The following is a 24810-nucleotide window of genomic DNA, read 5'->3' as shown; positions in this document are numbered from 1 at the left end:
AAAAATCCGATCTTCCAGAATCAACCTACATTCTGTTCTATATATAAGTGGTGTACTGATTGTATCGGCCTCTTCTTCGTCTGCGTTTCCGTACGAACCAGCGGCGGGAGAGCCGTAATTACGCTGTTCTAGATATCTTCACTCTGAATAAACTGTAGCTTGTCATACAATTTACCACCTTGTCTGAATCGATCCTTGACCGACTCGCCCGTCTACATATCCAATTTCTAACAGAAGCAGAGCTTAATTTGTAAATTGGGAGGTGCCCGAACAAAAAGTGAGTGCTAGAAGGGGGGTTCTGTGGTACCTGAACTCATGAGAAAAAAAGATCACCTTTTATAATAGAGCATTGAACGCATATCATCACATTTGGGTAGAGTAGAGCCATTTACAGAAGGTGAACACATGGGGAACAGTTTTAGTAGCCAAGGGTCCGGGAAATTGTTGGCCTTTTTAAAACCGCATTTCGTGCAATTCTACATCCTTTTACATGACTGGAGACTTTAGCATTATCTTTTTTTAAATCCGCACAAATGATCGAAATGGCAGGCTACTTTGACGCTGACAAATTTAGTATCTGAGATCAATAAAAACGACATTGTCTTGAATCCATCAATAGCCTATAGCCCTAGGTCTGTGGAGAAACATATAGTAGGCTACAATATGAGGAGGAAATTAGTCCTAAAAATGCTTTCCAGTTTCACTGACTCACCCAATGATGCGCAGCTCACTCGCTGGAGATTGTCGATGCGCTCGTGTCAAAAGCCTATCTCTCCCTCTCTCTGTTTTGTAAAAACAATGTTTGGGAGTTGATCAAATATTTTGGTAGTCTACAGCATAGTCTTATCTTTTCAGCAAGAGTCATTGCTTTTCAATCTGTGTTTTCCCTCGATTGTATTTGAAATATTGCAAAAGGCCTGTTTTGTCTGCGTGCTGTTTTTTCACTGACAGATTTGCCTCGCGTTCCCGACTGTAGGCTATTCTTTGTTATTGGGCTACAATCCGCAGCTAGGCTATTTTTAAAAAAGGGACCATTGGTCCTCTGTATCTAAATTAGAGGGTTTCTCATGACGTATATTAGGCTATTCTGAATGATTTAATTTATTTCTGAACAGCAGTAATTCCGTAACTTTAGAAAATTCCTCCAGAACCCTTCATGCAGCTATGATTCTATAAGGAAACAAATGATGAAGTGCAACTCTGGAGCGATGAGTGGGTAGGATAATTGACGAAGAGGCAACTCGAATGAACTTTGATCGCTTTTATTATAATTGTTACATAGAAAAAAGTGAAAATTATTTTTCATGGCACGGGAGGTACGGGATTCGGCCAAATAGGTTCCGGAACAAAACAGTCCAGAACGGAACGGTGCCGGATCCTGTTCTGGCATGATACTGCTCAAATTAAGCACTGATTTGAAGTACCCATGCCTCTACCTGCTGAGTATAAAGATTATTAAACTAGATTCAGTGGGCTTGTCATTCACAGTACTGATGAAAAATCAAGTATAGTTGATCTAAATGTGGGAGGCCATCTAGTGGTCACCGGATTTTTTAAATTTTTTATTCATGCAAGCTATCTTTGCACTAGCATGCGATTCCATGTATTTGACGCAGGTATTTATTTTTCAACATGTATTGTCTGGAACAAAATATAATTGTATGAGCTACCCCTCTACTATCTGGCTTGGTGGGGCGATCTCGTTCTGCATGCCTGCTTCACTGAGATACAATGTGTCGTCATGCATTTGTGCATGCACGCTGTTAACGGTCATACCCGACTTGCTAGCTAATTTAGCTAGCTCATCAACCAGTATTTTATTCGCTTTTTCTGCACGACAGCACTTATTAAAGCCTTGAAACTCATGGGGACCTCACTGTTACCACGGGTCATCGAGCTAGCCCTTATTTGGCAGCAGGGTTGCATCGGTTTCCACTGGATGTGACAGCTTGTTAGGCTGGCTAGCTAGGTAGCTAATTCGCTAACGCGAACTGTTTATCACGTAGCAGCCTATGCTGACTAGCATCGCTAGCAACTAGCTAACATGGATAAAGGCTAGTCGTGGGTCCACAAAATCAAACAAATGGTACTGAACTGATAACAAAATCATGTTTCGAAATTGTAGAAGCTATTTATGCTTTTTTTTTTGTTGTTGTTGTTGTTGCTTAATGACATTGCGAATATCATAATTTTTGTCATTTAACTACCGGTATGTATTTAATCCGGTTTCGGCATGAGAAAAGTATTAATCGCAAATTCCAGCACTAACGGATACCGGGAAATAGAAATAAGAGAACCGGTCACGAATGCGGAGCCACGCCCTAAAATATCATGTGACCACAAGGCGTTTGTGACACATTCATGCATTCCAATATTGTCATAATTGTCTGTAGGTTCTAAATTGCTAATGAGCTTGGCTGCCCTTCAGAAAGTAGCTGATTCTTGTACTCTACAGCTGTATTTTCCTACAGTTAATAATAATACTAGCAACAAAACAGATTTCATTCCTTAAAATGATATTGCCAGATGGAAGAAAATAATAAGGTAGGCCTAAACTGTAATAAGATATATCTTAAAGACTGCTTGTGTTTAATCCTGAATCCAGTTGCCCCTCTTGTACTGGGATAAAACAATAGGCAAGCCATGAACCTTATGGAGGAGTGCATGTGTTTTGCAGACACACCTGGGTTCTAGACTGGCTGAGGTAAACATTTTAGGAAAGCCTGGGTTTTTTAATCCCGGTGAAAGCAGATATGTCAAAGTTTGTCAATGTCATGTTGCCCTTCCATTTAGATGAAACTAGCGAAAAGGATCATTTTGCTTCTCTTAATCCACATTTTCTAGCAAAAAAACATGTTCATGCTTTAGGGCTGGTGGGCTGCATATATATTGGTAAAATATAAAGTGTGTGTGGGGGGGGGGGGCGTAGTGGATATAATGGGGTATAGGCCTAACTGTTGTTTTGAGGGTGAAACTTAAATCACAGGATGATGTCATCATTGTAAACTAAATTCAGCATAGCCAAACCTTGTATAAAATAGGTTGAATTTGTACCTTTGAAACCATGTCAGATTTTCAACATTATATACACTTTCAGAAAAAAACAATAGGCAGCACCTCAGCCCGGGATCGAACCCCATCCAGGGTTTTAACTACACCCAGCCCTGCTTAGCTTTAATATGTCACTGACTACTACCAATATGCTATTGTGAGAATGATTATTGAGAGATCTCTTAATAACAAAATATATTCAGTGTTAATATCGAAGTCATTCTAAGGGGTAGGTTTGACAAAGCAAATGAGTGAGTGAGTCTTTGACATGAAGACAGTGGTTAGATTCTGCCATTGGGACTGCTCTGATGTTGTTTCCATTCTCTCCTGGTTATGACCATAGATCCTATGACCATAGAGCCTTGTCCCAGTGGCAGAATGTTGTGTTGCAGTTGTTTAATTGGCCCAACGTTGCCAATGCTCCTCCACTCTTTAACAGTTAATAATAATTTCAGTATGATATTTGTTGTATATTAAGTTGTATTATTTGCAATATAATTACATTTCTACCAGGAGCAGAGCAATTCTACCAGGAGTAGAGCAACCTCAGTGATGGAAACCACAGAAGAGGGGAAGCTCAACAATGTGGAACATCTGACACTTATGGACTTCCTTCAAAACCTAACTGAGAAGTATGTTCTGTTTTCTTTGGTACTATCACACCTTCAAGGAAATAGGATCAAATTAGAAACTGATCAATCGGAAAAAAATGTTCAGTGCTAGAAAAGTTGTCACATTGCAATTTTGCCAAAACAACTGACACAAAGCAAGTATAACTTCACGATCCGGCAAATAATTAATTAAAAACAATTCTGCCACGCATCCTGATATGACAACATTTATAACAATATTGTTTTCAGGCAATGGAGGGGGATTCGTGAGGGCATGTTTGACCCGGTAAGATCATGTTACTGAAAATTTAATTAGATTACCATGAAAACTCTGCCTAATCTTTAACCTTGTTCATAAGCTTTTGAAAGACGCACTATGCAACATTTTAAAACACTTCTTCTGTTTCTGGAATACAGCTGACAAAACAACAGCTTGCCGGCTTGTGTCTGAGGATTGTCCAGTTTTTATCTGACAAGCTGATGCAGATCATCATCCCAGGTCTTTACGAACTACTGGGCATCCAAGATGCTGCCTCCTCTCCATTGTCACAGAGATCTCTCACAGCGTCACTCACCAGTCTGTTAGACGATAAGACTAACACCAAGTCCCGCGTGAGATTTACTGAGGCTGGTGTACCTAAGAGGCCATGCAGTCGAAAGTCTTACAATAGCTTTCGCATCCCGACTCCCTACCCTTCCTCCAACTGTATGGAGCAGGAAGAGGAAGAAGAGCAGGAATCACAACTTAAGTTCAAGGAGATTTACCTGACTAAGGGCAGTGGAAGCTACCTGCCCAAGGGGGCCATGAGGTATGTTCTTAAAGGGAAATTTAACAACTTCATATTCATCTCCAGCATCACCATATGTGAAAATTACACATTTCTATGCTTTGTAGTAAAAAAAATATAGAGGGACGTAACTGTTTCCAATAGTGCTGAGAAATTAGTGCTTTTTGAGGTTGGTTTGGTTTCGATTCAAATATTTAAAAAAGAATCACGGTTTTGGATTTCAATACTTTTTTTAGACATTGAATGCACTATGGATTATGTGTGTTGAATGCTGTAACAACACATAATAAAACAATGAATAAAAGTCCCATGATGGTAGTGACTGTCCATTACTGTTTATGACTTATCAACCATCATTTACTTTCTCATATAAAATATTTATTTGATGACTTTATTATTTCATTCCAAGTCATCAACTCATCTCTATAGAGCTGCTGCTTATCCTGTCTGACAAAATCACTATTTTAGTAGTTCTTCAAATTAAATAAGACCTACTTTTATGACCGCTGAACACCGACTGTCAATCACTTAGATCATGTATTTCCAGGTAGAGAATCCTTGCAAGGCAACTGCTTTTTATCTCTCTCATGCATTCTCTCGTCTCTCCGTCTCAGTCAATGAGGTTTCCGTATCTGCTCCACACAGAGTGGACAAGTAAGTGGGCGTGCAATGGATAATGGGCTTTAATTGCCATATTTTCTGTGCTAAACTATGTAGAATATTGGCCTGTTGGAAACTACAACTCCCTACTACATTGCATAGTTCGTGCTTGATCTGATTTATCTCTACAGAAACTGAGCATCGAGCTCACAGAAGAAGAAAAAAATTAACTATCTGGAATTCAAATAATTGAGCCGACGTCGGTCAATTAGTTGTTTAAAAACCGAAAAATAACAAAAATGTTGGTTAAATGCTCAGCTCTAGATTCTAATGACATCATCAGTGTGCATCGTGTGATTTTAACCAATTATGAGTAGGCATTGCCTACTAATTGGTTGATGTCATAGAAAACACTTATCTTCCTCTTTCTTTTTTACTACAAAACATAGAAATGCCCGTTTTTCACATATGCTGATGTTGGGGTGGTGCTGGAGATGATGAATATGAAGTTGAAACATTTATAAATTTCCCTTTAACATTTCTTCAAACTGCCTTGTATTTATGATTGTCCTTGAAGTTATTAGAAGTTACAGTATTTGAAGTTTATAGCAATTTGGATTTTTGTAGAGGATAGATATTGCCAGGATAGATAGATGTCTACAGGCCAGTTTCAATACAAATGACTTATACAAAATACATTTTATTGGGCTTTAGAAATTAAGCAGTTAGGCTGACATCACACTAAGGTTTTTTCTCAGAGAAACAGCAGTGTTTTCCTCATTGTTTTCAATGGTGCAGATGTATTTGACACACTGAATGTGCATCACAGCCTTACATATTATTTGTTTGACTTGGATGATTTCTGTTGTTTTTTTCCCAAGGACTCTAACCTCTCTGTCTGATGTGCAGAAAAAAACAACCAACTCTGAGACGCTACAAGTCCTCTTAGGTGTCTCAGAGGACACCCTCGTCACCTGTGTGCAGGACAGCCTGCAAGTTTCAGAATCTCAGAGCTTCTGGTCTTGTACAAGACTGAGATGTCAAAGGAGGACCCCCTGTACACTGTTGGAGAAAAAGGATCAGACTTCTCTATTGAGAGACAACAATTTGTAGAGGGCGTTCTGGCTCAGCTTGGGGATATCTCCCATTCCAGGGCCTCATCACCAATAGTATATGAGTTCCCCTGTCAAATTGAGGACAGCAGAAGTAAGGCCACGGCTTCTTTGACCAGTCTGTTAGATTGCATGAAAAAACTCTCAAGTGAGGAATTCAAGAGTGACACCACTCAAGCAGTGAGTGAGTTCCTAGTTAAAAAGTCCACCAGTAGCTTAACTAGTGCACAGCCTGCTTATTCTGTAGCATCTAGGTCTTGTTCCGTTCAAAACCAGAGAACCTTGTCAAAGGATATTTGTGCGGATTCTGCTGCCTTTGGCATCATTGACACATTTGTGGAAGACCTGCAGAGCTTGGCGCAACCTGCAGAAGTAGAGGAGAGAGAACCTGACCTCCAGGAAAATGCACAAAAGCGAAAGAGCAGGATCTGGTCTGCTACCACTAGTTTATATAAAAATATTAAGAAGACATTAAAGGGCTTCACCATTCACCGGCGGAGGTCAGACGTGCAGAGAAGAATGTCTAGCCATACACCCACAGAGGACTCTGGACATCTTGTGACTGAGGAGTACCTTGGTTTGGCAAGCCAGAACTTGACGCAAGCTAGTAAGAGTGTGCCTCACTTGCCCAGTTTGAACCAGGAAGTGACTCTACACATGGGTGTCAGCGAGAGTTCAAAACTTCTCTGGACTGAAACAGACGAGGGTCTAATGAACAATAGTACCAAACAGGTCATTTCAACAATCTTGACCTCATGCGAGGATCAGACAATAAATGCACCTTGCTTCTCCACAGTAGGAAAGAAAATATCTGATATGTCCCTTGAGGTCACCATGTTGGTAGGTGGTGTTCTGTCTCAGCTGAAGGACATCTCCTTGTCAAGGTCCCCAACACCATGTGAAGACATGTTTGAACGTCTCCAAGGTTCTACTGAGCGAACCTCTCCAGTAAGTCTAGATTGCTGCACGGCTGCCTCCAAAGGCATTGCATCTTCCCACAGTCTTTCAACAAAGAGCCTCCAAAAACTCTCTAGTCATGAGTTCCAAACCAAAGCTGAGAAAGGAGTGAGTGAGGTCCTCTCTAGATCATTTAACATTGTGGAGGAAGGCACAACAGATAAGTACCTCCAGTCTGTATCTACATCCACCACATCTACTGATATTATACAAACCATGGTGAAAGACCAGCAGGAGCTCACCCAGACCACCCAATCATCTGACATGGTATCTGGAACCTCCCTGCTCACCACTGGACAGGTTTCTGAGAAAAGAATCTGGTCTGTTGCTCGTAACATCTACTACAGTCTGGAAAGTAAGATTACGGAGTTTCTCAGAAAAGATCTTCAAAGATCAGACACAACACTTGGTTCAATCCAAATATTTACATATCAAAGCAGTCCTGCATCACAAAGAGCAAGTCTCGGCCATCTTGAGGTCAACCAGAGCAGTGTTACACCTGGAGGAAACGATGCCTGTGTGGACATTCCGCACAAATTACTACCTAAAACCACTGAGCTCTCAGGATCCATGCTGGAGGATATTGGCACGATCCGTTGTAGGAGTGCTGACAGCCAAAATACAAGAAATACCTCTTCTTCACGCTCCTCCATCTCTCTAACACCTACTTCAAAATTAAGGCAGTCGAAATGGCACTTTGCCTTACCCGGGACTCCCATCCCCACTGAGTTTCCTGCTCAGATTGACTTTCCCATTGTTAGAAACACAATCATTGAGGACTTCTTTCACACAGAGGACTTACTTCCTGTAACCTTTGTGGACAAAGTCAGGCAAGCTGCTGGGGTGGTAGTGGACATTATGGTGGAAAGTGTTGAGAACACACAGGAAGATGGACAGGGTGCTTCTCATCTTGACGACCTCCGATCTGCTGTTAGGAAATTGAGAAAAATAATTTCCACTTGGACCATCCACATTTTCAGTCATGAATTGGTGGATAAAGTGATAGCCCTTCAGGACAGCCACAGCACTCCACAGGTCTTAACATTGGAAGCAGCCAAAAGTGCTTCAGACTCCATTCTTTCAAGGCTGAAATGGGGAAAGGAACAATGTGCCATATCCAAGGAGCTCTCCTCTCAGCTTCTCCAGATATTTGCTGAAGAGACAGTGAAGGGCTTCCTGAGACAGTGGTCAGATGAGTATGAAAACATAAACTTTGATGTTTCAGTCCAGAACGATCCAAAGACTTCTACTTGCATGGTCATTCTTCAAATGATCACCAAAGCCACTGCTAAATGTTATTTTGAGTCCACTACCAGCGTGGCCACCAGTGACATTGTAGAAGGCGTGTTTGATTTGGAAAGGGATACCATCAGCAGTACTGGAGAGCAGGTCCTCACCTTTAACACAACGGTATAGTACACATACATCTTTCATGAATAACACTGCTGTTGACCTTTTGTGAGATATATGATTATTTGTGTCATGGCATTGCACTGCTTCTTTGCAATTGATATGCTGTAGTTTAAGATATCGAAAAAATTTCAGTTTGTTTTAATGTGCCTTTTCCCACAAACCAGGGTTCCAAGAAAGTTAGTAAGAACCTCTGTCCTCAAGAGTCTCTGGAGTACCAGCCTCAGAACATTTCCCCTACTGTGTACTTTACAGGTAAGCCCTGCTGCTGTTTAGGCTGCTGCTCAGTCAAGACTGAGACATTATCCCTTTACCATTCCATTAATTCATTTGGAAAGACATTGTACTCCTCTGAGTTGTTACATATGACATACTGTACTGTGGGCTGTGTGGTAGCCTAGTGGGTTAAGAGGTTGGGCCAGTAACCGATAGGTTGCTGGTTCAGAATCCCTGAGTTCACGAGGCAAAATCTGTCAATGTGCTCTTGAGCAAGGTACTTCATCCTAATTGCTCCTGTAAGTCTCTCTGGATAACAGTGTCTGATAAATGAGTTAAAATGTAAATTGATGGCATGCTGGATGGTCTTTCGTTGCAGAGACGATGACAACATCTCATGGCTCCTTTTCTCCAGAGGGAATGTATGATATCGCATCGTCCTTCCCACTTGAAGAGAAGAGTCGCAGACCCTCCCTTTTCACCAGATTGTCTAGATCCATCACGAAAGGCTTTCTCAGCCCATTCAAATCTTCAAGGAAAACCAAATTATTTAATTAAATTCCTCATTATAAACAACGAGAGCATTCATTTGTTCAGATGAGAATCTAATCGTATTGGTCACATACGCAGAAAACAACTGTGAGAGGCTTTATTACGAGCACATTCCCAACAATGCAGAGTTAAAAAAGTAAAAATATTTTCTAAATAGTAACACAATAACAATAACAAGGCTATATACAAGGAGTACCAGTACCGAGTCAATGTGCATGGGTGCGAGGTAGTTGAGGTAATACAGTATGTCCATGTAGGTAAGGGTAAAAGTGACTAGGCAATCAGGATAGATAATAAACACAGTAGCAGCAGCTAGTGTGAAAGTCGGTCAGTGTCACAGTGAATGTGTGGGTAGAGTGTAGTGAGTGTGCATCGAGCCAATTCAAGAGAGTCAGTGGAAAACAATTAGAAAAATACATCAATAACAAAGGGGGTCAATGCAAATAGTGCAGGTGGCCATTTAATTAACTTTCAGCAGTCTAATGACTTGGGGGTAGAAGCTGTTCAGCAGTCTAATGACTTGTGGGTAGAAGCTGTTCAGCAGTCTAATGACTTGGGGGTAGAAGCTGTTCAGCAGTCTTATGACTTGGGGGTAGAAGCTGTTCAGCAGTCTAATAGCTTGGGGGTAGAAGCTGTTCAGCAGTCTAATGACCAGGATCCTGGTGTCTACCCAATGTGCTGAGCACTCCTCCTGGCCAGAGTCCGCGCTACATTCAGCTGCTGCAACCATGGTCTCTGCGTGAAGGCACTGTTAGAGAGTCAATCAACCAGAACAAGGTTAGGAGACCAAATCTGTGTCCTAGCATTGTGAAATACTGTATATGTAATGGCCTCAATACATTAATGAAGCGCCCTTACATCCTATCCTCTCCCCATACGGAAACAACTTGTTAGGGTGAACCAATAAGACACTATATACCTTCTAAGTTGGCTGATGATTTGTTTCAGGACTTGTTAGGGTAAACCAATAACAGCTTCTAACCCCAAGTCATAAGACTGCTGAACAATTAATCAAATGTCCACCGGACAAGTTCAACTGTTTTATTATTTGTTACTTTAGTTTATTGGGTAAATATTCTCTTAACTCTTCTTGAACTGCACTGTTTGTTAAGGGCTTGTAAAGTAAACATTTCACGGAAAGATCTACACTTGTTGTATTCAGCGCATGTGACAAATCAAGTTTGAGTTGATTTGATTTGACTATGTACCTTCTAAGCATGATGGTTGGCTCATGATTTGTTTGTACTGAAATCTATTCAGGGAGGATAAGGGTATATCATAGGCAGTGATGAAGTGGTAAAACCATTGACTGGTAAATGCTGATTGCCGTTCAGGATTAAAGAAGTAACGCTCCCTCTACTTTCAATGCATCTTCCACAAAAGGTGGGTAAATGCTTGAACCAAATAAAATAAAAGTGTGTAAACAGCTTTTACATGTGTCCCCACCACCACTGATTATAGGAGGCTTCTTCTGACAGTATTCACACCTTTCATAAGAAACCTCCAGAGAAATATTCATATTCACCGTAGCTGTCATTTAAACTTGGACTAACCTGGCCAAGACCAAACAGTATATGGCGTTTTCTCTGGGTGTGCGGTCGCAGTGGAGAGAGAAAAGGCCTCTAGTGAGGTGGTGAGTATCTGGGCGGTGTTTGGCGAGGCAAACACAGGTCTGAGATTGGTGTCTCTGGAAATGGGCGGGAGCGGGACTCTGCTCCTCCATTGGTTGCTGTTCTGATCCCCACTCTCATCCTCCTCACATCCCTTCCCTCCACATCCCCTCTTCTTCTCTCTTTCATCCCTCGTGGCCACAGGGTGTAGCTTCGGTAGTTGAAGAGGTTTATCCTGGGATGCCAGGGAGCGGAGTGGGCAGGATACATGAGATGGGCAGTTGATGGGGGTAAAACGTCGAGAGGCTGTGGACATCACCCTGATACCGGCCTTGGCCTCACTCCTCCTGGGCTTGGAGGACATCTTGGGGAGGGTGAAGCCGTCCACCAGGACCGTGTCGCCCACCCTGGTCCTGAACGGAGCCCTGTTGGGGCTGATGCAGTGCCTGGATGATGCCCTCCTCTGCCCCAGCCTCACCCAGCCCTTTATCTGGAGGTATGTCCGCATGGGCAGGGCCATACCTGGGAGGACCACCACAGAGCACAGCTTGGTGGCCAGGTGACTCACACACTCCCTGTGGCCGTACTGAAGGGCGATCCTCATTGGGTCACGACCCTGGGGATCCCGACAGGCAAGGGTCAGAACGCTGCTGGCGATAAAGAGTTTGAGGATGGTGAGCTGGCCGCGCTCGATGGAGGCGACAGCGGGACACTTGGCGACGTCGGGGTGGGCCGTCTGGTGGCACCACTCACGGTAAGGGTGAACCCCCACCGGCTCAATGACACGCACCCCCCTCTCCAGCAGCCAGCCGGCCAGGTCCAGGTGGCCCAGAGAAGCAGCGATGTAGAGTGCCACCCGGAGCTGGAACCTGGAATAATACAGAATCAATGTATTTATAACACGTTTCAAGTTTTTTTTGGCAAGTTCACAAGATACAGTGGGTTATAAAACAGTACAGTAAAATGCTTACTTGCAAACTCTTTCCCACAATGCAGTATTAAATATCAGGGTAAGAGAAAAAACATATGAAGGAAAAAACACGAGAATATAAGCTACATACAGGGTCAGTACTATTATTGTAAGCTATATACAGGGTCAGTACTATCATTGTAAGCTATATACAGGGTCAGTACTATCATTGTAAGCTATATACAGGGTCAGTACTATCATTGTAAGCTATATACAGGGTCAGTACCATCACTGTTGATAGTAAGTCTATCATACAGTTCAGTGTGTAGATGTGTATTCTGACCTCATCACAGGTCTCTCCCTAGACAGGTGTCGTTGGACGGTCAGTCTGTGTCCCAGGAAGCAGCCTCTGAGGAACTCCGCCCACCCATCCCAGGTGTCCAACCGTTTTACATAAATACCTATGTTGTGTTTATACACCGAGTAAACAAAACATTATGAACACCGGTTCTTTCCATGACAAAGACTGACCAGGTGAATCCAGGTGAAAGCTATGATCCCTTAATGATGTCACTTGTTAAATCCACTTCAGTGTAGATGAAGGGGAGCGGACAGGTTAAAGAAGGATTTTTAAGCCTTGAGACAATTGAGGCATAAATTGTGTATGTGTGCCATTCAGAGGGTGAATGGGCAAGACAAAATATTTAAGTGCTTTTGAACGGGGTAGTAGGTGCCAGGTGCACCGGTTTGTGTCAAGAACTGCAATGCTGCTGGGGTTTTTCACACTCAACAGTTTCCTGTGTGTATCATGAATGTTCCACCACCCAAAGAACATCCAGCCAACTTTGCACAACTGTTGGAAGCATTGGAGTCAACATGGGCCAGCATCCCTGGGGAACGCTTTCAAACACCTTGTAGAGTCCATGCCCCAACGAATTGAGGCTGTTCTGATGGCAGAAGGCGGGGTGCAACTCAATATTAGGAAGGTGTTTCTAATGTTTGGTACACTCAGTATATATAAGTTAGGAGTCATATAATTACAGGGGTAAGATGAAGTGACTCCTTTGCACTGATCTTAGGTCTGGTTTGTGTTTTTACTGCTAATGGTAAATGTTAGGATTTGGTGAGAGTAAACTGATCCTAGATCTGTGCCCAAGGGCAATTTCTATCCAGAGACAAATCAAAGGTCCATGCTATTTACACTTATAATCTACCACCATCTCGTGGCTCAAACTTGTAACAACATTTTCTAATTCATGTGCTGTACTGAGTTTTGTTCTATCACATTGAACACTAATCTGGGTGCAGATTAAATTGAACACTAATCTGGGTGAAAATTAAATTGAAGACTAATCTGGGTGCAGATTAAATTGTTATCTGAAATATTATGAATATGTATTTCAATGAACCCAAAGGGCCTCTTCTTCTCCTACTATACAGCCTGCTGTGCTCTACTGTACTCTGTCTGCTGTACTCTGCTGTGCTCTACTGTAGTCTGCTGTACTCTGCTGTAGTCTGCTGTGCACTACTGTACTATACACCACTGGGTATACAGACTCTTCAGATACTGTTAGCGAACACCAGACTGAGGTCGAGGCGATTACATGGGGAAAAGGTTTATGACTGTAAGGGTGTTTGGTACAAAGGCAACACTACATCGGGCCACATTTCAGCTCTATCCCAGGTCAACCATACAATACTATAGATTTCCACTCTAGTCAACCAGCGAGAAGGAGAGACAGACAGAAGGTCTGGCTTTGACGATGTCAATGATGGGATGTGTAAGTAAGGAGTAAGGAACACAAATAAACATTATTCTGATGGTTAAATGTGTACTTAGATACACATTGTTGTGGAACAGAGTGAGTTCTGTCCCTGTCTGGCTCTGGACATGTACCCAGGGACCTCTGTACAACAACACTTCACACTCACGAAGCAGTGTTCTTACTAACCAATCACTCTACCATAACCATGGTCTCGGTATAAAGCAGTGTCCTTACTAACCAATCACTCTACCATAACCATGGTCTTGGTTGAGCAAGGTCAATATTACTTTAAGTCTCAAGCAGGGTGACCTCAACATACTATATATCACCATACTATATACCACCACACTATATAGTGGGGCAAAAAAGTATTTAGTCAGCCCCCAATTGTGCAAGTTCTCCCACTTAAAAAGATGAGAGAGGCCTGTAATTTTCATCATAGGTACACTTCAACTATGACAGACAAAATGAGAAACAAAATCCAGAAAAATCACATTGTAGGATTTTTAATGAATTTATTTGCAAATTATGGTGGAAAATAAGTATTTGGTCACCTACAAACAAGCAAGATTTCTGGCTCTCACAGACCTGTAACTTCTTCTTTAAGAGGCTCCTCTGTCCTCCACTCGTTACCTGTATTAATGGCACCTGTTTGAATTAACTAAATCACCTAATCATACTATATAACCATACTATATAATCATACTATATCACCATACTATATATTACCACACTCTATATCACCATAATATATATATAATCATACTATATAACTATACTATTTAACCATACAATATATCACCACACTATATATCACCATGCTATATATATCACCATACTATATATCATCACACTATATCTGAAACACTTTATGTTAATGATAGTATGAAGCTGTTTCAAGCAATAGCCAGCTCACTTTGATATGCATTTTCAAGCACGGGTAGAAACAGCTAGGTGTTCGGCTGGTACCTTCAGCAGGCAGCAGATGGCACTGCTAGGGGTGATGCCAACGTCTGTCAGGACCCAGCTGTCCCGAAGGATGGCACCAGCATAGCTCAGCTCCAGGAAGTGCCTCACCTACTTGTCATCTGACAGTTGCACGTGGAAGTAATCCTGCCAGAGGAAGAAGATTGGAAACACAAGGAGCCGTAATTGAGTGTCCCATACAATCAGAGTGAGAGGGCTCAACACTGATGGAGCCGTAATGGAGGGTGTCCCACACAGACACCCATTATGGAGGGTGTTCCACCCAGACAGATGTCAATGTTTACCATACAATAATTGTAAAAGTGTCCAATTAAGAAATAAGGCCCAAGGAGGTGTTGTATATACAGCCAATATGGCCAATATACCACAGCCAAGGGCTGTTCTTAGGTACAACGCAAGCGGAGGTATATTGGCCATATACCACAAACCCCCAAGGTGACTTCTTTTTTTTTTTTTCAATGTAGTGGTATCCAATTGGTAGTTACAGTCTTGTCCCATTGCTACAACTCCCATATGGACTTGGGAGAGGAGAGAGCCAAGAGCCGTGCGTCCTCCAAAACACAACCCAGCCAAGCCAAGCCACACTGCTTCATGACACCATGCCCGCTTAACCTGGAAGCCAGCCGTGTCGACCGTGTCAGCGTGCACTGCGCCTGGCCCGCCACAGGAGTCACTAGTGCGTGATGGGACAAGAATACCCCTGGCGACCAAACCCTCCACTAACCCGGATGACGCTGGGCCAATTGTGCGCCCCATGGGTCTCCCAGTCACGGCCGGCTGCGACAGAGCCTGGACTTGAACCAGGGTCTCTAGTGGCACAGCTAGTACTACGCAGTGCCTTAGACTACTGCGCCACTCGGGAAGCCCCAGGTGCCTTATTGCTATTATAAACTGGTTACCAATGTAATTAGAGCAGTAAAAATGTATGTTTTGTCATACCAGTGAAATACCACGGCTGTCAGCCAATCAGCATTCGGGGCTCGAACCACGCAGTTTATAATAGTAAAATAGACAACAAAATCTACATAAACATTGTTGATTATCATAATTTCAATCCCATCACATAACCATGTCTCCTACTGGTATACTTGGTATACTCCAAGGTGGCATAGCAGTTCAGACGTCTTTTGTCCTCGTCTTGTCGTGTCCTGTATATATATATATTTACAACTTTTTTCACATACATTTTATTTTTATTTTCCATCAACTCATCTTCAAAACACTCTCCTGCAACCCGCCTCACCAATTTATATTTATAAAAAAGTATTATTTACCTCAAATCTGTAATCCTCCAAGAAGCTAGCCAGAAACTCCAAGAAGCTAGCCTGAAACTAGCCAGAAGCTAGCCCAGAAGCTAATCCAGAAGCTAATCAGAAGCTAGTTCAGAAGCTAGTTAGCTCCTTTACTGGCAAATCGTTAGTATTCAGCTAACCACGGTTTGTGGTCATCAGCTATCCTTTAGCTCGAAAATCTATCGCCAGTTCTGTACAGCGCGGCTCGGAACGGAACATACCGGACCAATTTTTCTCTCCATGTCCCTGGATTTCGACTGCTCTCTGGACATTCATACCCGGATCTCACAGCTAGCTAGCTGCTATCCGTGTGACTATCGGCCTTCGTCGATTCCGGAGCAAACATCAATTATTCCGGAGCTAGCCAGCGCCGTCAATCACTCCCGAGTTCCATCAATCACTCCTGGGCTGCAGTCACCTATCCGGACCCGTTTTACTGCCTACGCGGAGCCCCACCGGGCCTTCACAACTGGACTGCTGACGTTATCTACCCGAAGGAGATCCGGCTGGCTCCTCCGTCGCGACGTTACCTGAACGCCCATCTGCGGCCTGCTAACCGTTAGCTGTCTTACCGGCTGCTATCTGAATAGACAATCGGACAATTTATTTATTTTTATTATTATTATGTTTTCTTCTTGGGCCTCTATAACTATATCTATTGTTTTTATTTTTGTTGTTGTTGTGTGATTTGGATTAATCCCCTCTACCACACGGAACCCCACTAATCTACTGACGGAACGCAAGAGGTGGCTAATAACAGACCTCCATCCTATGCTAGCTTGCTACCGATGGCCTGGCTAGCTGTCTAAATCACCAACCAACCTCTCCACTCACTGGACCCTTTTGATCACTCGACTAAGCATGCCTCTCCTTAATGTCAATATGTATTGTCCATTGCTGTTCTGGTTAGTGTTTATTGGCTTATTTCACTGTAGAGCCTCTAGTCCTGCTCACTATACCTTATCCAACCTATTAGTTCCACCACCCACACATGCAATGACATCTCCTGGTTTCAATGATGTTTCTAGAGACAATATCTCTCTCTTCATCACTCAATACATAGGTTTACCTCCACTGTATTCACATCCTACCATACATTTGTCTGTACATTATACCTTGATGCTATTTTATCGCCCCCAGAAACCTCCTTTTACTCTATGTTCCAGACGTTCTAGACATCCAGTTCTCATAGCTTTTAGCCGTACCCTTATTCTACTCCTCCTATGTTCCTCTGGCGATGTAGAGGTGAATCCAGGCCCTGCAGTGCCTAGCTCCACTCCTATTCCCCAGGCGCTCTCTTTTGACGACTTCTGTAACCGTAATAGCCTTGGTTTCATGCATGTTAACATTAGAAGCCTCCTCCCTAAGTTTGTTCTATTCACTGCTTTAGCACACTCTGCCAACCCGGATGTTCTAGCTGTGTCTGAATCCTGGCTTAGGAAGACCACCAAAAATTCAGAAATTTTAATTCCAAACTACAACATTTTCAGACAAGATAGAACTGCCAAAGGGGGCGGTGTTGCAATCTACTGCAAAGATAGCCTGCAGAGTTCTGTCCTACTATCCAGGTCTGTACCCAAAGAATTTGAACTTCTACTTTTAAAAATCCACCTCTCTAAAAAGAAGTCTCTCACCGTTGCCGCCTGCTATAGACCACCCTCTGCCCCCAGCTGTGCTCTGGACACCATATGTGAACTGATTGCCCCCCATCTATCTTCAGAGTTCGTGCTGCTAGGCGACCTAAACTGGAACATGCTTAACACCCCAGCCATCCTACAATCTAAACTTGATGCCCTCAATCTCACACAAATTATCAATGAACCTACCAGGTACCTCCCCAAAGCCTTAAACACGGGCACCCTCATAGATATCATCCTAACCAACTTCCCCTCTAAATACACCTCTGCTGTCTTCAACCAAGATCTCAGCGATCACTGCCTCATTGCCTGCATCCGTAATGGGTCAGCGGTCAAACGACCTCCACTCATCACTGTAAAACGCTCCCTGAAACACTTCTGCGAGCAGGCCTTTCTAATCGACCTGGCCGGGGTATCCTGAAAGGATATCGATCTCATCCCGTCAGTAGAGGATGCCTGGATATTTTTTTTAAATGCCTTCCTAACCATCTTAAATAAACATGCCCCATTCAAGAAATTTAGAACCAGGAACAGATATAGCCCTTGGTTCTCCCCAGACCTGACTGCCCTTAACCAACACAAAAACATCCTATGGCGTTCTGCATTAGCATCGAACAGCCCCCGTGATATGCAGCTGTTCAGGGAAGCTAGAAACCATTATACACAGGCAGTTAGAAAAGCCAAGGCTAGCTTTTTCAAGCAGAAATTTGGCAGTCTCTATGGGGGTGCCACAGGGTTCAATTCTTGGACCGACTCTCTTCTCTGTATACATCAATGAGGTCGCTCTTGCTGCTGGTGAGTCCCTGATCCACCTCTACGCAGACGACACCATTCTGTATACTTCCGGCCCTTCTTTGGACACTGTGTTAACAACCCTCCAGGCAAGCTTCAATGCCATACAACTCTCCTTCCGTGGCCTCCAATTGCTCTTAAATACAACTAAAACTAAATGCATGCTCTTCAACCGATCGCTACCTGCACCTACCCGCCTGTCCAACATCACTACTCTGGACGGCTCTGACTTAGAATACGTGGACAACTACAAATACTTAGGTGTCTGGTTAGACTGTAAACTCTCCTTCCAGACCCATATCAAACATCTCCAATCCAAAGTTAAATCTAGAATTGGCTTCCTATTTCGCAACAAAGCATCCCTCACTCATGCTGCCAAACATACCCTTGTAAAACTGACCATACTACCAATCCTCGACTTTGGCGATGTCATTTACAAAATAGCCTCCAATACCCTACTCAACAAATTGGATGCAGTCTATCACAGTGCAATCCGTTTTATCACCAAAGCCCCATATGCTACCCACCATTGCGACCTCTACGCTCTCGTTGGCTGGCCCTCGCTTCATACTCGTCGCCAAACCCACTGGCTCCATGTCATCTACAAGACCCTGCTAGGTAAAGTCCCCCCTTCTCAGCTTGCTGGTCACCATAGCATCTCCCACCTGTAGCACACGCTCCAGCAGGTATATCTCTCTAGTCACCCCCAAAACCAATTATTTCTTTGGCCGCCTCTCCTTCCAGTTCTCTGCTGCCAATGACTGGAACGAACTACAAAAATCTCTGAAACTGGAAACACTTATCTCCCTCACTAGCTTTAAGCACCAACTGTCAGAGCAGCTCACAGGTTACTGCACCTGTACATAGCCCACCTATAATTTAGCCCAAACAACTACCTCTTTCCCAACTGTATTTAATTTTAATTAATTTATTTATTTTGCTCCTTTGCACCCCATTATTTTTATTTCTACTTTGCACATTCTTCCATTGCAAAACTACCATTCCAGTGTTTTACTTGCTATATTGTATTTACTTTGCCACCATGGCCTTTTTTGCCGTTACCTCCCTTCTCACCTCATTTGCTCACATTGTATATAGACTTGTTTATACTGTATTATTGACTGTATGTTTGTTTTACTCCATGTGTAACTCTGTGTCGTTGTATCTGTCGAACTACTTTGCTTTATCTTGGCCAGGTCGCAATTGTAAATGAGAACTTGTTCTCAACTTGCCTACCTGGTTAAATAAAGGTTAAATAAAATAAAATAAATAAATACTGTAAGTACTATCACCCCATCACATAACCATGTCTCCTATTGTAGGTACTATCACCCCATCACATAACCATGTCTCCTACTGTAGGTACTATCACCCCATCACATAACCATGTCTCCTACTGTAGGTACTATCACCCCATCACATAACCATGTCTCCTACTGTAGGTACTATCACCCCATCACATAACCATGTCTCCTATTGTAGGTACTATCACCCCATCAAATAACCATGTCTCCTACTGTAGGTACTATCACCCCATCACATAACCATGTCTCCTATTGTAGGTACTATCACCCCATCAAATAACCATGTCTCCTACTGTAGGTACTATCACCCCATCACATAACCATGTCTCCTACTGTAGGTACTATCACCCCATCAAATAACCATGTCTCCTACTGTAGGTACTATCACCCCATCACATAACCATGTCTCCTATTGTAGGTACTATCACCCCATCAAATAACCATGTCTCCTACTGTAGGTACTATCACCCCATCACATAACCATGTCTCCTACTGTAGGTACTATCACCCCATCACATAACCATGTCTCCTACTGTAGGTACTATCACACCATCACATAACCATGTCTCCTACTGTAGGTACTATCACCCCATCACATAACCATGTCTCCTACTGTAGGTACTATCACCCCATCACATAACCATGTCTCCTACTGTAGGTACTATCACCCCATCACATAACCATTTCTCCTACTGTAGGTACTATCACCCCATCACATAACCATGTCTCCTACTGTAGGTACTATCACCCCATCACATAACCATGTCTCCTACTGTAGGTACTATCACACCATCACATAACCATGTCTCCTACTGTAAGTACTATCACCCCATCACATAACCATGTCTCCTACTGTAGGTACTATCACCCCATCACATAACCATGTCTCCTATTGTAAGTACTAGTCACATACTTTACTTGACACCAGCCAAATGAACAAATTGCTTCTTAGAATCATCTTCCTTTCCCATAGCTGACCGGCTCGGGAAACCAGATTGCACAGCGGAGAAGGTACGGTGGGATTCGAGATGGTCAGTGATCTGTTTGTTGACTTGGCTATCGAAGACCTTAGATAGATCTATATCCATCCTGCCCTGCCTAACAGTTTGGGCCCAGGGTGTCACCCCCTTTGAAGAGGGGGATGACTGCGGCAGCTTTCCAATCCTTGGGGATCTCAGACGATATGAAAGAGCGGTTGAACAGGCTGGTAATAGGGGTTGCGACAATGGCGGCGGATATTTTCAGAAATAGAGGGTCCAGATTGTCAAGCCCAGCTGATTTGTATGGGTCCAGGTTTTGTAGCTCTTTCAGAACATCTGCTATCTGGTTTTGGGTAAAGGAGAAGCTGGGGAGGCTTGGGCGAGTAGCTGCGGGGGGTGGGGGGGGCGGAGCTGTTGGCCGAGGTTGGAGTAGCCAGGAGGAAGGCATGGCCAGCCATTGAGAAATGCTTGTTGAAGTTTTTGGTTATCATGGATTTATCGGTGGTGACTGTGTTACCTAGCCTCAGTGCAGTGGGCAGCTGGGAGGGATGCAACCAGGCTCACATGAAACCCTTCATGAAGACAAGTAGCCTAGTGGTTAGAGAGTTGGACTAGTAACCGAAAGGTTGCAAGTTCAAATCCCTGAACTGACAAGGTACAAATCTGTCGTTCTGCCCCTGAACAGGCAGTTAACCCACTGTTCCTAGGCCTTTATTGAAAATAAGAATTTGTTCTTAACTGACTTGCCTTGTAAAATAAAAATTTGAAGCAGAGCTTAATTTGTAAATTGGGAGGTGCTAGAATAAAGAGTGGGTGCTAGAGGGGGGGGTTCTGTGGTACCAGAACTCATCAGAAAAAAGATCACCTATTATAATAGAGCATTGAATGCATATCATCACCTGCATTGTTTGGGGTTTTAGGCTGGGTTTCTGTACAGCACTTTGAGATATCAGCTGATGTACGAAGGGCTATATAAATACATTTGATTTGATATCATCACATTTGGGTAGAGCCACTTATAGAAGGTGCACACATGGGGAACATTTTTAGTAGGCTACAATATGAGGAGGAAATGAGTCCTAAAAATGCTTTCCAGTTTCACTGACTCACCCAATGATGCGCAGCTCACTCGCTGGAGATTGTCGATGCGCTCGTGTCAAAAGCCTATCTCTCCCTGTTTTGTAAAACAATGTTTGGGAGTTGATCAAATATTTTGGTAGTCTACAGCATAGTCTTATCTTTTCAGCAAGAGTCATTGCTTTTCAACCTGTGTTTTCCCTCGATTGTATTTGAAATATTGCAAAAGGCCTGTTTTGTCTGCGTGCTGTTTTTTCACTGACAGATTTGCCTCGGGTTCCCGACTGTAGGCTATTCTTTGTTATTGGGCTACAATCCGCAGCTAGGCTATTTAAAAAAAGGGACCATTGGTCCTCTGTAGCTAAATTATAGGGCTTCTCATGACGTATTAGGCTATTCTGAATGATTTAACTTATTTCCGAACAGACAGCAGTAATTCCGTAACTTTAGAAAATTCCTCCAGAACCCTTCACGCAGCTATGATTCTATAAGGAAACAAATGATGAAGTGCAACTCTGGAGCGATGAGGGGGCAGGATAATTGACGAAGAGGCAACTCGAATGAACTTTGATCGCTTTTATTATAATTGTTACATAGCAAAAAGTGAAAATGATTTTTCATGGCACGAGAGGTACCGGATTCGGCCAAATAGGTTCCGGAACAAAACAGTCCAGAACAGAACGGTGCCGGATCCTGTTCTGGCATGATCCTGCTCAAATTAAGCACTGATTTGTAGTACCTAGGCCTCTACCTGCTGAGTATAAAGATTATTTAACTAGATTCAGTGGGCTTGTCATTCACAGTACTGATGAAAAATCAAGTACAGTTGATCTAAATGTGGATATACGAGGCCATCTAGTGGTCACCGGATTAAAAAAAAAATCATGCAAGCTATCTTTGCACTAGCATGCGATGCCATATATTTGACACAGGTATTTATTTTTCAACATGTATTGTCATTGACTGGAACAAAATATAATTGTATGAGCTATGCCTCTGTGTCCCGGCGTTGTTGTACCCCTCTACTATCTGGCTTGGTGGGGCGATCTCGTTCTGCATGCCTGCTTCACTGAGATACAATGTGTCGTCATGCATTTGTGCATGCACGCTGTTAACGGTCATACCCGTCTTGCTAGCTAATTTAGCTAGCTCATCAACCAGTATTTTATTCGCTTTTTCTGCACGACAGCACTTATTAAAGCCTTGAAACTCATGGGGACCTCACTGTTACCACGGGTCATCGAGCTAGCCCTTATTTGGCAGCAGGGTTGCATCGGTTTCCACTGGATGTGACAGCTTGTTAGGCTGGCTAGCTAGGTAGCTAATTCGCTAACGCGAACTGTTTATCACGTAGCAGCCTATGCTGACTAGCATCGCTAGCAACTAGCTAACATGGATAAAGGCTAGTCGTGGGTCCACAAAATCAAACAAATGGTACTGAACTGATAACAAAATCATGTTTCGAAATTGTAGAAGCTATTTATGCTTTTTTTGTTGTTGTTGCTTAATGACATTGCGAATATCATAATTTTTGACTACCGGTATGTATTTAATCCGGTTTCGGCATGAGAAAAGTATTAATCGCAAATTCCAGCACTAACGGATACCGGGAAATAAATAAGTATTAATCGCAAATTCCAGCACTAACGGATACCGGGGAATAAATAAGAGAACCGGTCACGAATGCGGAGCCACGCCCTAAAATAACATGTGACCACAAGGCGTTTGTGACACATTCATGCGTTCCAATTTTGTCATAATTGTCTGTAGGTTCTAAATTGCTTATGAGCTTGGCTGCCCTTCAGAAAGTAGCTGATTCTTGTACTCTACAGCTGTATTTTCCTACAGTTACTAATAATACTAGCAACAAAACAGATTTCATTCCTTAAAATGATATTGCCAGATGGAAGAAAATAATAAGGTAGGCCTAAACTGTAATAAGATATACCTTAAAGACTGCTTGTGTTTAATCCTGAATCCAGTTGCCCCTCTTGTACTGGGATAAAACAATAGGCAAGCCATGAACCTTATGGAGGAGTGCATGTGTTTTGCAGACACACCTCGGTAGTGGATATAATGGGGTATAGGCCTAACTGTTGTTTTGAGGGTGAAATTTCAACCACAGGATGATGTCATCATTGTGAACTAAATTCAGCATAGCCAAACCTTGTATAAAATAGGTTGAATTTGTACCTTTGAAACCATGTCAGATTTTCAACATTATATACACTTTCAGAAAAAAACAATAGGCAGCACCTCAGCCTGGGATCGAACCCCATCCAGGGTTTTAACTACACCCAGCCCTGCTTAGCTTTAATATGTCACTGACTACTACCAATATGCTATTGTGAGAATTATTATTGAGAGATCTCTTAATAACAAAATATATTCAGTGTTAATATCGAAGTCATTCTAAGGGGTAGGTTTGACAAAGCAAATGAGTGAGTGAGTCTTTGACATGAAGACAGTGGTTAGATTCTGCCATTGGGACTGCTCTGATGTTTCCATTCTCTCCTGGTTATCACCATAGAGCCTTGTCCCAGTCTCTAGACCTGCCTGTCTGTGTGATGGATGACCACCTGACCTCTGAAGCTGTCAATGAGTTGGTAAATTGACCTTGTCATTTCATATTACAACATTAATCCAATAAAATGTTATAGTGATGCTATCATTGGCAATGTTGACGTACCACAACCATCTCTGTTGTGTTTCAGTTGTTTAATTGGCCCAACGTTGCCAATGCTCCTCCACTCTTTAACAGTTAATAATCATTTCAGTATGATATTTGTTGTATATAATGTTTTATTATTTGCAATATAATTACATTTCTACCAGGAGCAGAGCAATTCTACCAGGAGCAGAGCAACCTCAGTGATGGAAACCACAGAAGAGGGGAAGCTCAACAATGTGGAACATCTGACACTTATGGACTTCCTTCAAAACATAACTGAGAAGTATGTTATGTTTTCTTTGGTACTATCACACCTTCAAGGAAATAGGATCAAATTAGAAACTGATCAATCGGGAAAAAAAATTTCATTGCTAGAAAAGTTGTCACATTGCAATTTTGCCAAAACAACTGACACAAAGCAAGTATAACTTCACGATCAGGCAAATAATTAAATAAAAACAATTCTGCCACGCATCCTGATATGACA

At 42.7% G+C, this 24810-nt stretch overlaps 2 protein-coding genes and 1 pseudogene across 2 annotated transcripts; 2 read left to right on the top strand and 1 right to left on the bottom strand.

Annotated features, from left to right (window-relative positions):
• Nucleotides 1-3575: 3575 nt before the first annotated feature.
• LOC116373931 (uncharacterized) lies at nt 3576-4977 on the top strand. The gene is made up of 3 exons (XM_031822359.1): nt 3576-3683; nt 3912-3948; nt 4080-4977. Exons 1-3 carry the CDS (start codon nt 3604-3606, stop codon nt 4569-4571), a joined length of 609 nt encoding a protein of 202 aa, XP_031678219.1. The 5' UTR covers nt 3576-3603; the 3' UTR covers nt 4572-4977.
• A 949-nt stretch (nt 4978-5926) lies between these two features.
• Nucleotides 5927-9369, top strand: LOC116373929 (uncharacterized). The gene is made up of 2 exons (XM_031822357.1): nt 5927-8784; nt 9125-9369. Exon 1 carries the CDS (start codon nt 6088-6090, stop codon nt 8533-8535), a length of 2448 nt encoding a protein of 815 aa, XP_031678217.1. The 5' UTR covers nt 5927-6087; the 3' UTR covers nt 8536-8784; nt 9125-9369.
• A 530-nt stretch (nt 9370-9899) lies between these two features.
• Nucleotides 9900-24350, bottom strand: LOC116373913 (protein ANKUB1-like; annotated as a pseudogene).
• Between the last annotated feature and the right edge of the window lie 460 nt (nt 24351-24810).

Source organism: Oncorhynchus kisutch, linkage group LG4, assembly GCF_002021735.2.
Source record: "Oncorhynchus kisutch isolate 150728-3 linkage group LG4, Okis_V2, whole genome shotgun sequence".
NCBI classification, from domain to species: domain Eukaryota; kingdom Metazoa; phylum Chordata; class Actinopteri; order Salmoniformes; family Salmonidae; genus Oncorhynchus; species Oncorhynchus kisutch.
This window is presented reverse-complemented; position numbering and strand designations above follow the sequence as displayed.

Excerpts from the sequence above, each read along its gene's own strand:
- LOC116373931 (XM_031822359.1), top strand. The coding sequence starts at position 3,604 with ATGGAAACCACAGAAGAGGGGAAGCTCAACAATGTGGAACATCTGACA. Across the intron at positions 3,684-3,911 it reads CTTCAAAACCTAACTGAGAA|GCAATGGAGGGGGATTCGTG; the intron begins GTATGTTCTGTT and ends TATTGTTTTCAG. Across the intron at positions 3,949-4,079 it reads GTGAGGGCATGTTTGACCCG|CTGACAAAACAACAGCTTGC; the intron begins GTAAGATCATGT and ends TCTGGAATACAG.
- LOC116373929 (XM_031822357.1), top strand. The coding sequence starts at position 6,088 with ATGTCAAAGGAGGACCCCCTGTACACTGTTGGAGAAAAAGGATCAGAC.